The 15,944-nt window shown below is 46.7% G+C and overlaps 1 protein-coding gene across 1 annotated transcript in view; it reads right to left on the minus strand.

The window, feature by feature from the left end:
- LRRC74A (leucine rich repeat containing 74A) overlaps nt 1-15,501 on the minus strand; it is a 28,671-nt gene extending 13,170 nt beyond the window's left edge. Inside the window, exons 1-9 of the mRNA XM_065404347.1 lie at nt 15,351-15,501; nt 13,731-13,906; nt 12,606-12,713; nt 11,540-11,636; nt 11,011-11,060; nt 9,403-9,484; nt 6,290-6,375; nt 3,307-3,501; nt 2,843-2,938 (exon numbers count right to left, since the gene is read on the minus strand). Of these exons, the coding sequence (XP_065260419.1) occupies nt 2,843-2,938; nt 3,307-3,501; nt 6,290-6,375; nt 9,403-9,484; nt 11,011-11,060; nt 11,540-11,636; nt 12,606-12,713; nt 13,731-13,906; nt 15,351-15,501 (1,041 nt within the window). The remainder of the gene's footprint in view (nt 1-2,842; nt 2,939-3,306; nt 3,502-6,289; nt 6,376-9,402; nt 9,485-11,010; nt 11,061-11,539; nt 11,637-12,605; nt 12,714-13,730; nt 13,907-15,350) is intronic.
- Nucleotides 15,502-15,944: the final 443 nt, after the last annotated feature.

Genomic DNA, 15,944 nt, shown 5'->3' on the forward strand with positions numbered 1-15,944 from the left:
TTCTTTCCTCCCCACGCTTCACTTTAGTGGATCCCACTGGGGGCCCAAGACTCTTCAGTGCTTCAGCCTCTGAGCATATGTTCCCTTTCTTTATCCTCATCACTTATCACCACTTGTGATACACAAAATTTACTTCAGTTTGACACAAGACAAATGCCTATCAAGCTGAAACACATCTGCCATCTTGCTCAAATAGTCGGTCATCAGAAGATTACTGGGAGATGGTCCCCTCCCCACTTGCTCAACATATGACCTGCTCATTATTGCTTGGCTTTCTGCAGAAAAAAAAAAATTAAAACTGTGATCTAAAGTCAAAGGGGTTAGTTTCTCCAATAATGTCTCTTTACAGTCCACCCTACAGGGACAGGGGAATCTGGGAGGGGGTTGAGTTTCACCTGACACCTAGAATTTTCAGTGCTTTTCGTAAAACTCTGTTTCATTATGTATATAGCCCTGCGCGGATACACAAATGTGTATCCGAATCCGATCCGCTATCCATAAAAATTATCTGCAGATATCCACATCCACAGATATCTGCGGGTTTGCAGGGCTCTACAGTGGGGGCCTGGCTGAGGCTCCAAGGCATCCCCCCCCCGCCAGAGCCCAGTTGGGGAGAGCCATGTGGGCAGCTGTGGGGAGCCCGCATGGAGTCAGGGACCCTCCACCTGCCCTCAGCTGGGCGGGGAACCTTGGGGATGGGGACATGGCTGGGGACTGCTCTCAGCCCGTCACCCGCACCACGAGCAGGTGGAGGGTCCACCACGGCTCCCCACAACTCCCCGGCTGGGCTCCATGCTGTGGAGCTGCCCAGGGGCTGCTTGGGCCCCCCACCCAGGGCAGGTGGAGGGTCTGCTGCGGCTCCCCACAGCTGCATGCTCTTACTGTGGCTGGGCTGCAGCTCTGAGCCACCCTCCCTCCCCGGCTGGAGCCGGGCCGGGGAGAGCCACACTGGCAGCTTTGGGGAACTGCGGCAGACCCTCCACCTGCCCTGGGCGGGGGACCCAAGCATCCCCCCACCCAGTGTCCCAGCCCTCTGCCCAGGGCAGGTGGAGGGACCCAGGCTCCCCACAGATGCCAGTGTGACTCTCCCCGACCTGGCTCCGGCGGGGAGAGGGGCGGCTCGGAGCTGCAGCCCGGCCACGATAAGAGCCGGGCGGGCAGCTGTGGAGAGCCATGGCAGAGGCCCAAGCAGCCCCCCACCCAGTGTCCCTGCCCCCCAGGCACCCGCCCAGGGCAGGTGAAGGATCCGTGCCATGGTTCCTCACAGCTGCCCGCCCGGCTCTTACCGTCAAAGTCCTGTGTGGATACAAAATTTGTATCCACATCCATGCTGCTATCCGCAGAAATGGTCCATGGATATAAAGCGGATACCTGCAGTTTTGCAGGGCTCTAAGTATGTAGTGTTGGTTAAAGGTTACATATTGGCAGTATCTGGAGACTAAGAGTTTGGTTTTCAGAGATGCTGAGCAGTTGCAGCGCTCATTGATTTTGATGGAGTAGTGGGGGCTCAGCATTTCTGAAAATCAAACTTAAGTCAACTATCCCCAGAGCAGTTATAGCAAGGACAGCACTAATACAATATTCTATCTTAAGGTTTTATAGCTACCTGTAGGGGGTAAACCTCAATATTGATGCAAAAATAGTTATTAATTAAATCATTAGAATTGATTTTTATTATATTAGGTTATTACAAACTTGTCTTTGCCTTTACTGAAATTTTTAAGAGACACTTAAAATGATGTTCATACACATGATGCTTGGAGAATATGATTGCTCAAATGCTTGTTAGTTGCTTATTTGATTATATAAAACATCAAGCTAGGTAAGGAGATTCCTGGAGGCCTCTGCTTTCTGTCAGTGTGACAGGCTTCCAAAGCTCAAGGAAAATAATACCATGTTTATTACCCCAAGTGAAGTTACCAAGACTCTGAAATTCATCTTGATACCTTCTATTTTGCTTTAGTATTTCATACTATTTTCTTTTATCATATGTTTTAGTATTAGTTATTGTGATTCATGTTTTGTATAGAATATTTGATCTGAGTCTTTACTTGCAATTTGTAAGTGGTAGACTGTGTAAAAGAATGTAAGGAGGATTAATGCTTAGGATGTGTTATCCAGAGATAAACTAAGAAATCAGAAAAATGGCCCTTTTCACCCCTTTCCTCTGCAAAGAAAAGAACCTCTTGGTTTCAATCCCACGCAAAGGATTCTAGAAAAAATTCATATTGAAAATGATTTCTCTTATAGACATTCTAAAGGCTTAGTTCTTCAAGTGATAAGGAAACATTTATGATCGGGAAGCGGCGCGGGCCGAGGGACGTACTGGCCGCCGCTTCCCGCAGACCCCATTGGCCTGGAGCAGCGAACCGCGGCCACTGGGAGCTGTGATTGGCGGAACCTGCGGGCGCGTCAGGTAAACAAACCGCCAGGGGCTTTCCCTGAACAAGCGGCGGCCCTAGTTTGAGAACCACTGCTCTACTATACTGCCCAGGAAGGTCATATTGTAGCATGAGAAGGGAGTTTAGCCTCCAAGGCGAACTCATGCTTTGTCTTCTTTTCTGAGATTGCAGTCAAGATGGCCAATTACTGCTAACTGTGATGGTGATATGGATAACGATCTACCAGGAACTAGATTGAGACCTCACAACTTCCACTCATGCCATTGAAGAGCTGTTAAATAGTAACTTTTTGTCATTAGTGGCTGGAGCTGAACTGATACAGGTAACCCAGAAGACAAACCTCAAAGAGTTCTGAAAGAGTTTAGCACTAGAATTCAGGTGGCTCCAAAAGGTTCTAATGTATATATTTTGGGACTCTACCAACCCTAACACCATCTTACTGAGATGTTGATCTCTTCCATCTTGGATTTTGGATTCTTCCTGATGGATGTGACAAGCGCAATGGCACCCTCTACAGTTAGGGGATTATGAGACAGCTGTGGTGGAAGACAAATGGAAAAAAATTAGTAGGAGAATTTCACTTCCTGGTAATGAGTGTGGGTGTATCTCTTTCCCCCTCAGTTTAGACTTTAGGAGGGTCATGGCCCAACTGTGCCCTTTCAACAAGTTTATCTTCATTATCTGTCCATCTTGTCACCTTCCCATTAAACTCTGCAAAGCCAACTACAGGAATAGATTCTGGTCACCTCCTTCTTCTCCTCCTTTGCCTGTCTCTTGCTTAGCACAAAACCAATTGCTTTCCATTTCAGCTTAGGCAGCTCATATCAGAGTTTTCCTCGCCCCTTGGCTCAGGGTTTTCCACTCCCTTCCCTTACTCCTAGCCCAATTCAGGCTTTGTCTTTACCTTCAGGATTTTGAGATTTCCATTGACCTCTAGCCCCTTGGCCAGCTTCCCAGCCCCTTCATTGTTGATATGGTTGCTGCTGATGTCCAGTTGAACCAGAATGTTGTTGAGTTTGAGAGCTTCTCCAAGGGCCAGAGCCCCTTCATTCCCAAAGCCATTCCATGAGAGGTCAAGTATCTTCAGCGTTCCATTGACCTCCAGAGAGAGAAGAGAAATCACCACTGGCATCACAGCCATTGCAAATCCAGCTGATGCATCAATCTATTCCTCCTGTGAAGCCCCCTTTCATGACTGAGGCAGGGAACCAACTGGGGACTTAAGAACTCTGCCTGCTTCTTCACTGTTGTCTTTGCCAGATAGAATTCCACTTATGTCAGTGGCCTCACAGCAGAACCTAGCAAATGCCAGCTGGGGCTCCAGCAGTGTGAGTTTCCTCACAGATGTGACCTACCAGTGCCAGCCCTGAGCACAGTGATGCAAAATTCTTCCCAGCAGTGCTGAGTGGAACTGCACCTGTGTGAGCTAACCAGGGCCAGCCCACAGCCCACTGGTGTGAACTTCCTCCCAGCACTGACGGTCAGTGCCCTCTAGGACTACATTTGTGTGAGCTACCAAATCCTGCCCAGACTTCAGTGATGTGAGCTTCCTCTCAGCACTGCCCTATTATTACCAGCGGAGACTCCCCACTAAAGGCTTTCTCTCAGGGGTGCCCTTTATGCTAGAGTGCGTAGTCCTTTACATGCTATTCTGAAAATAGGTGATTATGAAAAGGCCAAGCAGCACCCATGAAGCAGTACATTGGAGAGGGAGGTGCTGTGCCTGAATAGATTCATAGATTCATAGATTCTAGGACTGGAAGGGACCTTGAGAGGTCATCAAGTCCAGTCTCCTGCCCTCATGGCAGGACCAAATACTGTCTAGACCATCCCTGATAGACATTTATCTAACCTACTCTTAAATATCTCCAGAGATGGAGACTCCACAACCTCCCTAGGCAATTTATTCCAGTGTTTAACCACCCTGACAGTTAGGAACTTTTTCCTAATGTCCAACCTAAACCTCCCTTGCTGCAGTTTAAGCCCATTGCTTCTTGTTCTATCCTTAGAGGCTAAGGTGAACAAGTTTTCTCCCTCCTCCTTATGACACCCTTTTAGATACCTGAAAACTGCTATCATGTACCCTCTCAGGGCACGTCTTCACTACCCGCCGGATCGGCGGGTAGCAATCGGTCTATCGGGGATCGACTTACCGCGTCTAGTGAAGACGTGATAAAATCGATCCCTGATGGCTCTACCGTCGACTCCGGAAATCCACCGCGGCAAGAGGCGGTAGCAGAGTCGACGGCGGCGCGGCAGCGGTCGACTTGCCGCCGTCCTCACAGCCAGGTAAGTCGACCTAAAATACGCCACTTCAACTACGCTATTCACGTAGCTGAAGTTGCGTATCTTAGGTCGACCCCCCCGCTGTAGTGTAGACCTAGCCTCAGTCTTCTCTTTTCCAAACTAAACTAACCCAATTCTTTCAGCCTTCCTTCATAGGTCATGTTCTCAAGACCTTTAATCATTCTTGTTGCTCTTCTCTGGACCCTCTCCAATTTCTCCACATCTTTCTTGAAATGCGGTGCCCAGAACTGGACACAATACTCCAGCTGAGGCCTAACCAGAGCAGAGTAGAGCGGAAGAATGACTTCTTGTGTCTTGCTCACAACACACCTGTTAATGCATCCCAGAATCATGTTTGCTTTTTTTGCAACAGCATCACACTGTTGACTCATATTTAGCTTGTGGTCCACTATAACCCCTAGATCCCTTTCTGCTGTACTCCTTCCTAGACAGTCTCTTCCCATTCTGTATCTGTGAAACTGATTGTTCCTTCCTAAGTGGAGCACTTTGCATTTGTCTTTGTTAAACTTCATCCTGTTTGCCTCAGACTATTTCTCCAATTTGTCCAGATCATTTTGAATTATGACCCTATCCTCCAAAGCAGTTGCAATCCCTCCCAATTTAGTATCATCCGCAAACTTAATAAGCGTACTTTCTATGCCAATATCTAAGTCGTTGATGAAGATATTGAACAGAGCCGGTCCCAAAACAGACCCCTGCGGAACCCCACTTGTTATACCTTTCCAGCAGGATTGGGAACCATTAATAACTACTCTCTGAGTACGGTTATTCAGCCAGTTATGCACCCACCTTATAGTAGCCCCATCTAAGTGGTATTTGCCTAGTTTATTGATAAGAATATCATGCAAGACCATATCGAATGCCTTACTAAAGTCTATTTATACCACATCCACCGCTTCTCCCTTATCCACAAGACTTGTTAAACTATCAAAGAAAGCTATCAGATTGGTTTGACATGATTTGTTCTTTACAAATCCATGCTGGCTATTCCCTATCACCTTACCACCTTCCAAGTGTTTGCAGATGATTTCCTTAATTACTTGCTCCATTATCTTCCCTTGCACATAAGTTAAACTAACTGGTCTGTAGTATCCTGGGTTGTTTTTATTTCCCTTTTCATGAATCATGTTAGCCATTACGTCATCATCAGACAGACTTTGGCTCAGGGATGTGTGATGTTTGAGAGAGTGGGTAGGGAGGGGAATCTGTGCCTCTGCCCAATGAGGGATCTCTGAAGCAGATTAATCTAAAGTAAACTAAAGCTTGACAGGTGAGAAGCCTAGATGAGGGGTCACTGGGAGTATGTGTCATAGAAGACCCCTTTGTCAGAGGAGGGTATGGATGGGAGTATCTGTTGTTTCTCTGTTGCTTGGTTTTCAGTGTTGCCTAAAGTTGACCCCTCTGTAAAATTAGAGGGGCATAGGTTATTGGCAAACACAGGAAGTTGAATGGCTAGTGATGATATAAAAGAACCATTAGCAGAACAAGGGCAGATCAGTGCTTCAGCCAGGACATGCCAACCTTCCAAGCTCAGCTAACAATCAGGGTCAGGCGTATCACTGTTCAGGAGGGAGGCTTACTCTGAGACCAGCACCCAATGCCACAGCCCCCTTCATCCGCAAGTGGTTCCAGCTCAGGTTCAGAAACTCCAGTGCTTCATTGTTGGCTGAGGAAGAGGAAAAGAGATGTTAGCTGAAGAAGGAGAATGAACAGAAATGCATTTTAAAAGGCACTAGAGATTCATGTTATTGAAGGAGTGGGGAGACATGAGGTAATCCCAGGCACACACCATACAATACATGCTACACATGAACACATATAGAGAAATAATATAGCTAGACACACGTGGTAAGCATGCTCACAGACAGACTCACACAGTCTCTCTCTCACTCAACCACACCCACATACACTTGCAGTTACTACACACAGAGCTGCATACAGATACATGTACAAATACATGCAAATATATTCATACAAAAGACGCTCCACTTCTCCACCTCCCAAGACACTAGACACAGACTGCAGAAACAGGCTACAGACACTATTAGGGATCTTAAAGGAATAATAACACATCCTATATTAGAGAAACAACCTGCTGTTGCTACCCTCCGTATTGATTCCACACTCGACACTACTGCTGCCATCCCCACTAATAACACCCCCGTCACTGATACATGATAGTGATACCAGGGACCACTGCCCCTTCCTCCAGTGGGAATCTGATAGTGGCCTGAGCACCAAATACTCCTCTTGTAAGGTGTGTGTGACAGACTGACAATTTCCTGCAATGTCATGAATGAACTTTATTCATTTAAGTTAAACCTTATTAAATTAGATTCAATACCTTTGTGGTCCATTGTATTAAATATGCAGTTGTGTATGTGTTAGTGGGGAATTGTCTGTAACTTCTCTAAGGAGACTGACTAATGCCCTCTATGGAAGGGATTAGAAACTTCAAAGGGCCTTTTGGAATAATACATGTAGAGTGGATTTCCTAGGAAGTACCGGGGATTAAGGGGAATGCAAATGACCTACTTGGAATCCATCCTTTTGAGCCCTGTCCAGGGAGGAAAACCCATTGTCTACTAATTACCTGCTCCTGGAAATTCCCGATCAAAGACCCCTGAACTGTATAAAGGGTGGACTAAACATGTTGTGAGTGTGCTTGTTCTGAGCTGAAGCTGTGATGAATTTGAAACCACAAAAAAAAAACCCTGGTGGAGATTGAAGGATTGCTCCTGCCAGAGGCCATGTAAGGGTTGGGGTGATCTCTGATAAAATGATTGGCATGCATGTAGGTTCTTCTATTGTTTTTAATGTTTTCTCTGTAATGCTTTGACCTTAAGAATCAAATAGGTTTGCTCAGAAAGAACTGTATGGTAACTTATAGCTGTGGGCAGTCACACCGTTAACCATCTCCGAAGAGAAAGCAAGCGTGTGTGCTTGGGCAGCATGTTTCTACCTGGTAGTAGCTCAGTCAGAACGGAGTGAGATACAGGAAAGACAACAGTTGGGGAGCTGGAGGCCTGGGAGAGGGTGCCCTTGTTGGACCGCTGAGGGGAAATACAGGTGCAGTTGCCCTGAGCTGTGACAGTGTGCAGTGGAGCTCTCTGAGTTGGTAGCTGGTCCTGTGAGGCCCAACGGTGCTCTGTACAAGGGGAGAGCGTGAAATTGCCTATGCTCCAGATGCTTTTTGGAGCAGGGCGGACCCAGCAACATTCTGAGGGCTATCAACCTGATCAGAAAAGCAGAGATGCCACTGAAGAGCAGCTTAAGTTCCAGAGCCCGGATTCCTCCACCAAACAATTGCTAAGAGACCAAGAAAAAAGGGTTGCTACAGATCCATCAACAACATGAACTGACTTGCAGCAGGTGAAACCCGCCTCTGTTTTAACTCTAGCCAGAGTCTCCGTGCTCACCAGAGAATCTGAAGAGCAGAGAATATGTTGGTGATGCAGGGTACGTCTCCACTTCGAGCTGGAGGTGTAATTTTCAGCTCGAGGAGGCAGAAGAACACAGTTTCTCTGGCTTATGCAAAGAACATATTACACTGGATGGGTGAGGGAAGGGAGATTGTTAATACTAGTGGACGCTCACTTTCTGTAACAGATGGGTGGGATTCTCCCTCCTACACACAAAAAAGCAAGACGCACTCTGCCTGCAGCTGATTAGCAAGCAAATAGAAATTCAACCCTTTGTGTCAGATATACACAGCTGTATGTGTGCCTGTGCCAGTCCAGCTGCAAAGCATGGTACATGGTGGCAATTTTACTCAGGGTAGGATGTGTGTGAATCCATTAGTGCTGTGTGTGAATCCATTAGTGAGAGAGGAGTCCTGCTACAGTGTTGGGAAATGACCTCTGATTAGGGTGAGAGGCTGGCTGCCAACAAGTTCTTGTCTGATTTTATGATGATTCTCCATGTTTGGATCCCAGCAGCTGGCAGGTTTGTCCAACTTAAAAAAAATCTATTAAAAATGGTTTTTCAAAGATCTTTTCATTTTGTGCCTCAGTGGAGCTAGAAGGAAGGACATTTATTTCCATGGGAGAGCTGGGCTCAGACACAGCTTCTGCTTGCTCTGTGAGGGCCCCTGTTTATCTTTCGACCCCATTTTCCCACTGGATTAAATGAGGCACAAACACAGTCCCTTCTCACTCATCACAGGATTGAATTTATCGGTCTTCTAAAGACCCGGGCTGATCTTAATAGTAAATCCATGATGGTGGAAACACTGAATCAGGAAAATGAAAGTGTTATTTGGACCAAAGAAAGGATTTCAGTATAGTTTAAGGGAGCACTGTGTGGTTAAAAAGCATACATTTGCTGCCAAGGGGCCACTGTGATAGACAGGCAGAAATGCTAAGAGAAAGAGAGAGATTTGTAAAGGTCTTTCCCTGTGACACTATTAGCACCCGAGATTTGGATTTTGGCAGATTGAGAAGTCTCAGCCCCAAGGAAGTTGAGAGAGTCACCCAAAGCGATATGGAGTTAAGGGTGAATCAGTGGCCAAGCCAGGAGGGTTAGCTCTCAGTCCTTTATAGTAGCCATCAGGCCCCACAACCTTCTTGCGGTAAAATGTAAGAAAAGTGGTGGATTCACTTCTGCATCAGGGCTGGCCCCCAGAGGTCTCTAAGGGAAAGGATGCCTGTACTGATTGCCCAGCTGGCTCTGTGGAAGTAATGAGTGGAGTTACCCAACATCTGTCCCAGATGCTCTCCTCCCTTCTCAGAGAACTCATTGTGGCTGAGGTCCAGCTCCTTCACTCGGTAATTGCCCTATGGATAGAAATGATGCAGAGAGAATCAGATCTTCCATCCAGCTGCAGTCAGCTGCCATCCTAAGACCCCAGAAGAGAATGAAATATAGGCTCTCAGCTATTCAAGTGCACAGCAGTTTGTCAGCACGGAGATAGAGGATTATGATTCCCAGAACAAAGCAGGTTTGTCAGTCTTTTAACATTGTATTTTTTCCTCATGAAACAGAGGAGTCAAAGCAGCTAGGCACAGTAATAACAAATGCTGTTCAAACTTCACTCTCACACTCTGTTTATGGACCCAGTCCTGTTCTGCAGCACACCCTGCTATTCCAGTTCGGTCCCCATATTCCTCCTCTACCAATGCGCCTCATTCCAATCCTGACCTATAGCACTTTGTGTTACAAATTCAGATCCTGGGCAGAAATGTCCAGTGCTGCCAAATTGTGTAATGGTTTTTGTGATAGAGACTAAACTGAGAAAGGCACTAAGCTTCTTTTTACTTGTGACTTTCAAAGTGATTTAAAATCAGACCACTTATGTTTCTTGAAAGCTTTGCATCCCCCAAATCCTCTTCTGTACTCCTGTTACGCACTCCAGAGGGTTCGTCTGTCTCCTAGCCAGACCCCAAGAGTTATCCTGAGAACACAATAACCTGGTACACACTTCTCCATGTCCTCCTAGCCTGTCTCCTTTCTAAAGCGAGTGACAAGCATTCACCAGACTTATGTCAGGAAATCATGTGGGCACTAGTTGGTGGGAATCAAACCAAGTAAGTAAGGGCTTTAAAATGGGGAGAGCCCTTAATTAAGGCTACAATTTTATGACAGCTATTTTTAGTAAAAGTCATGGACAGGTCATGGGCAATAACCAAAAAGTCATGGCCTGTGTCCTGTCCATGATTTTTACTAAAAATACGCCTAACTAAATCTTAGGTGCTAGGGAGGGTAGGCGCTCCTGCGGATGCTGCGGGGGATGTTCCGGGGGATGCTGCTGCTCCGGGGGTGTGGGTGTGGCGTCCAGGGCCCCGCTGCTGCTGGGGTGGGATGGCCTGGGGCCCTGCCAATGCTGTTGCTGCGGGGGGCAGCTTGGGGCCCCACTGCTGCTGCTGCTGGGGGTGGAGTGGCCCAGGGCTCCGCCAACGCTGCTGCTGGGGTTGGGGTGGCCCAGGGCTCCACCGCTGCCCGGGGCCCTGCTGCCACTGATGTTGGGGGGGGGGGTGGCCCAGGGCGCTGCTGCTGCTCCTGGAGAGCTGCTCCAGGGCAGCACCCGGGACCAGCTGCCTGGGGCCACCTGAGCAGTGGCCAGTGCAGCTGACGCCAGGGCTGCCCCAGCTGCTCGGGCGGCCCTGGGGTCAGCCGCACCGGCTGCTGCAGAAGTCATGGAGGTCCTGGAATGTCACGGAATCTGTGACTTCCGTGACCTCCGTGAAAGTTTTGCAGCCTTACCCTTAATACATATAGGACTGTGAATGGTTCTGTGCAGAAACCTGCTTCCTGCCAGGCCCACTCTCCCCTCCACCTCCTCCCTGCTTGGCAAGTTACTTACCACTAGTGCCTCGGCGAAGTACTGTGCAGTTTCCTCCCTAAAGTTGTTTCCTGCAGAGGAGAAGCATGTGTTAACAGAGCCCAAAGGTCTCCTTTGTGACATTGCATTGTGTCTGGGAGAACTTCCTGGGCTGGCTGGAATGGCATCCCATAATAATGAAGAACAAATAGGGTTGGAAGAGGTTACCTCCACACTTTCTCTTCTTTTGACTTTCTTACTAGTGTTGTCTTAGGACCCACAGAGCACTCAGACATTGCCTAGCTGAGGGCCATACCGAAATTGCTCAGAGGTGGCTGTAGTTCAGAGGTGCTCTATGTATACAGGGCCAGATCCTTATTTTGGTATGAATATAAGTATAAATCTAGACTTCAATGCAGTTACTCTGGATTTACACCAGAGTACATATACATGAAAGCAGAATCTGGCCCATAGTCTATAACGTGCTTTCAGGATGAGAAGAGCTATAGAAGTGAAAATATTATCATATCAATCTCCTACTCCGCCACCTTCTTATAATATATGGACCCACCTGAGAGCTGAACAGCCCGGAGACTAGAAATATTATCCAGGAACATCCTGGAGATGGCTTCCGCTCCTTCTGTGCCAATGTGGTTATTGGAGATGTTCTGAAAGGGAAATATCAAGCATATGAAAGGAAACCCCCCTCCCCAGAATGGAGCTGCTTTTATTGTTGTTTGTGGCTGAATGTGCAAGAAAGGCCAAGAGAATCCAAGACCAGCAGGACAGAGGCACTAGTCAGGCAGGGTCACTCCTAGACAGTAATTAAAACCAAAGGTTTCCTTCTTTTTTGATACTTGTATGTGCAACCTCAGCTCCTTCGTAATAGGAGCAAAACTCCAGAGCCAACAACTTCACTGAGGTCTTGGTCTTCAATGAACCAGCAGTTACTTTGTCAAAGATCTTCTTTGACGCAACACAAAGCCCAAGACCTTACAAAATCCATTCCATATGCCCTCAATTTTGGATACTGGAAACGTTACTCAGATCATATATAAAAAAGTAATTTCGTATTCCTCTCTTAGTCTGTTCAGAAGGGCTTCCACATACCCTGTTGGAGCATGAAAGTCTCCGATACAGAACATTTTCTCCATTGGCTAACCATACTGTAGAAGGATTTATTTATGAGAAAGAAGGTAATCATTTTGTGTGTTTCTGTAAATTAACTAAATAATTCCATAGCGCTGGTGAGCCCATCATGCTCTCACTATTTTGCTTTTCTGCGGCTCATACTTTTTAAACTAGAGGGGCACAAAAATTATGACATTCAGAATGTGAATTTTTTTGTGAGGAGGCAATTAGAACTTGGAAACTAATTAACTGATTTTCTTGAAACTCAGAAAATTCAAAATTTCCTCAGATATTTTGTGCAGAAAATCTGAGGCAGATACAATTGTTTTATATTAAAAATGCAGCATATGATTTGGTACAGCACAAGGTGGGGATACGAGAACTGAGAGATCAATGGTCTGACCCAGTAAGGAAGGATACTGGATGAGATGACTAATGGTGGGAGCTTGTATGTCTCCTATATTGCCATGTTCCAGTGTGTTAGAACTAGGAGGAAAATTGAATACCAGCTCTTGAATGTAGCAGTTCTCTCGCAGCATCTGTACCAGACACATGACTCCTTCAGCCAGGATCCAGTTATCTTCCAGCTCCAGATGAGTGATGGTTGTGTTGGACTAAAACAGCCCAAACAAGACAGAGAGAGACAGAGAATTGCTGGAATGTTAGTGAAATGGGCAATGTCCTTGGTGTAATTTACACAGTCCCTGTATATCTCCCATATAAGGCACTGCAGGAACTGTGCCTAACATAACTGTGGTCAGTGAAAAAGGGCAGAGCTGGGGCTGAGGGTGCTGGGACATGAAAGAGACTTGGTTAAGTGGTGTAGCTTCCAAGTGACTCATGCTCTGCACTGCTATTATGGGAGAACCAGGTTCAATTCCCAATCTTAGGTTCCCTGGGCCTGCCCAGTGGTTAGCAGAGAACCAGGGTTGGGGTATCAATCTTGCTGTCTTACTCCCTGGGCCTGTAAGGGATAGGAGTGCTGGAAAATCAGGCCCTGTGGGGGCTTGTAGGACCCTTCTACAGTCAGCAAAGAGGTTCCTTTTTATGGTTGGAAGGTTAGTGGCTGCAACAGCTTTGATAAATTAATAAGTCACCAGGGCCAGATGGTATTCACCAAAGAGTTCTGAAGGAACTCAAATATGAAATTGCAGAACTACTAACTGTGATATGTAACCTATCATTTAAATTGGATTCTGTACCAGATGACTGGAGGATAGCTAATGGCACACTAATTTTTAAAAAAAGGCTCCAGAGGCGATCCTGGCAATTACAGGCCAATAAGCCTAACTTCTGTACCAGGAAAACTGGTTGAAACTATAGTAAAGAACAGAATGATCAGACACGCAGATGAACACGATTTGTTGGGGAAGAGTCAACATGGCTTTTGTAAAGGGAAATCATGCCTCACCAATCTATTAGACCATTGGTCTGACCCAGTATGGTGGTTCTTATGTTCTGTGTAGAGGGTTAGAAATGGTGGGGTTTCTCAGGGCTCCTACAAGGATAACGTAGATTTACCCACCCCTCCCCACACACACTAAATAATAGCCTCCAAAATTTGGAGAGGCCCGGTATGCCTGTTGGCTTTGAGTTGACACCACTACTTCCATCCTTGATCAGGTACTCACCACAAGTGCGATGGCAATGGCTTTGGCACCTTGGGGTCCTAGACCATGATGGTTCAGGTTCATGTAAGGCTCCTCCATGTTCCGAAGGAAGTAAGAGACAGGCACCACCCCCACCAGTTTGCAAGCTTCTAGATATAGCTCTGCACCCTTCATGGTTGCAAAGGACCTCTCGGTATCTATAGAAACAAAGGGGGTTTGTGAGCAGTGTACTCAGTGTCCCGTCTCTCTTTCCCCCCCCTCACTGCAGCTATTTCTTCACCTGCAGAGGGAACTGGTTGATTCCTTGCTGGGGTCCATAGGTTACCTCATGAGGAAGGGCTGGAAGACATGAGCCTAGCAACCCCCCAGAAGAGTCAAGCTAGTAAGAATCTCTGTGCATTTCTCCCTTTTGCCCAGGGCTGGCCTTGCAATTTGATGGAAGGAAAGATTAGGATCATGTGAGAAGTTCTCTCCCCCTCAACTGTGATGATGGGGTAGACTGGGACAGCCCAAGAGTCGCCAGGCTTGCAGGGAGCCAAGAAGCCACTTGTGCTTTTTGTGCTCATGAGACCCTCACTCCGCATGTTTTCAGATTCATGAGTCAAATTCAACCTTTCAGTCAACAGGCCACGCCAGATTCATGGGCTGGGTTTTTTGTGGCTGGCCTATGTCTAATTTTGCCTTGTTGAGCTAAGCTGAGGGCAAATGGAATTCCACAGGATAAGAATAAGATCTCTGCTCTTAAGGACATCTGTTTCTGGGACAACTTATCCTGAACCCACTCCTTCTATGTTTGACTGTCAGAAACATGCTTTGGTTTCTAATGTCTAACTCCAGAAACCTGGAATGTGACTAAATCATTCCAGGTCTAAACAAGCACTTCTGACATGAGGCAAGGAAGCCTTATTTTATTTATCATAAGTGAAGCCTATGGCAGATGGTGCCAGAGGAGACTGGTCAACCCGCAGCACATTGGCTTACAAATGGCAGAAAGAAACTGTGCGTTCTCATCATCTTGGCCACTGGAAGTTGCTGACACAGCTGCAGTAGAACAGACCAGGACAGCTGATGGCTGCATTTCCGTAAAAACCTGTCATTTGGACTTTCTTCATCAAACCTAGTATTTAGAGGTTGTATTCTCCATATTGCTATATTTATGCAATGGTTTAACCTCAGCACAAACTCCACTCTAGTTAAAGTACTTTTGCCAGTTATATTTGAGGACTCTCCCAAACATCTCCTTTTCTTAGATTCTTCTGGGTTTTCATTTTCTTTCTTTCTCCTTTCAATTTATAGTACATTAACAAAGTGCCGATCCTAGGCTCCAGACACCTTTGCCATATATAAAAATGTGAGCAGAGTTTGATTAACCAGCCATTTACTAGCTACAGGGCTAAACCCACTAGCTAGAGAATGATACTAAATATAAGAGGGGCTCCACCAGCATGATCTAGAGACAGAGCCCTTGGTGAGAAGTCCTCCCTTTTCCTACCCATACTGCTGGAAAACGGGAAGGGTGCTGGGATTCCTAATAGGGCAGTGTCCTTGGTCCCTGCTCAGGGACTCCACTTCTTGTTAAAAGGTGCTGCACTGACTGTGAAGGAAAGGGTTTAGTTGGAAGTGTGGCCAGCAAATGCTCACCTTCAATCTCTAGGTCTGTGTCAGAGCTATCTGCTCTCATCTTTTCCTCTGCTGGGCTGTTGGATTGGTCAGCAAGCAACAGGGATTCCACAGACAGGCTGCCCTCAGACATCTCCTCATTCTGGTCTGGAATGAAACTGATCTGCTTCATTCTGTGAATGCAAACTTAAAGCATACGCAACACCCCACAGGACACTGCAGAGAGAACCTTTTTCTCCCTTCACTGAATCCCAGGGCCCCCTTAAAAATGTTTCAGGTACTTTCTTCCCCAGCCCCAAATCTATGTGCATCCCTCCACTGCACTATACTTACTTGGAAGCTGTCACTGGTGTATGGATGTTCTCACTTGAGCAGTTGGAGGTGCCTGGACTCCCAATGGACTCCCATCTTTTAGAGCAAATTCTCCAATAAGCCAGAAGCCCAAGTTTATGGAGGGCTATTTGTTTTCTCACACTAGTCGTTTACTGGTTCTGGTGACCTGCTTCTTCCCTCTCCCTGATTTCTGAAACCACCAGTCACTGGCAATCAGATCCTCCCACCCCCTGTCTCCCAGACCTTCTGTTAACCCTCAAGCCAAAACTATGCCAGTTACTT

The sequence above is a fragment of the Emys orbicularis genome, chromosome 4 (assembly GCF_028017835.1).
Source record: "Emys orbicularis isolate rEmyOrb1 chromosome 4, rEmyOrb1.hap1, whole genome shotgun sequence".
Lineage (NCBI taxonomy): Eukaryota > Metazoa > Chordata > Testudines > Emydidae > Emys > Emys orbicularis.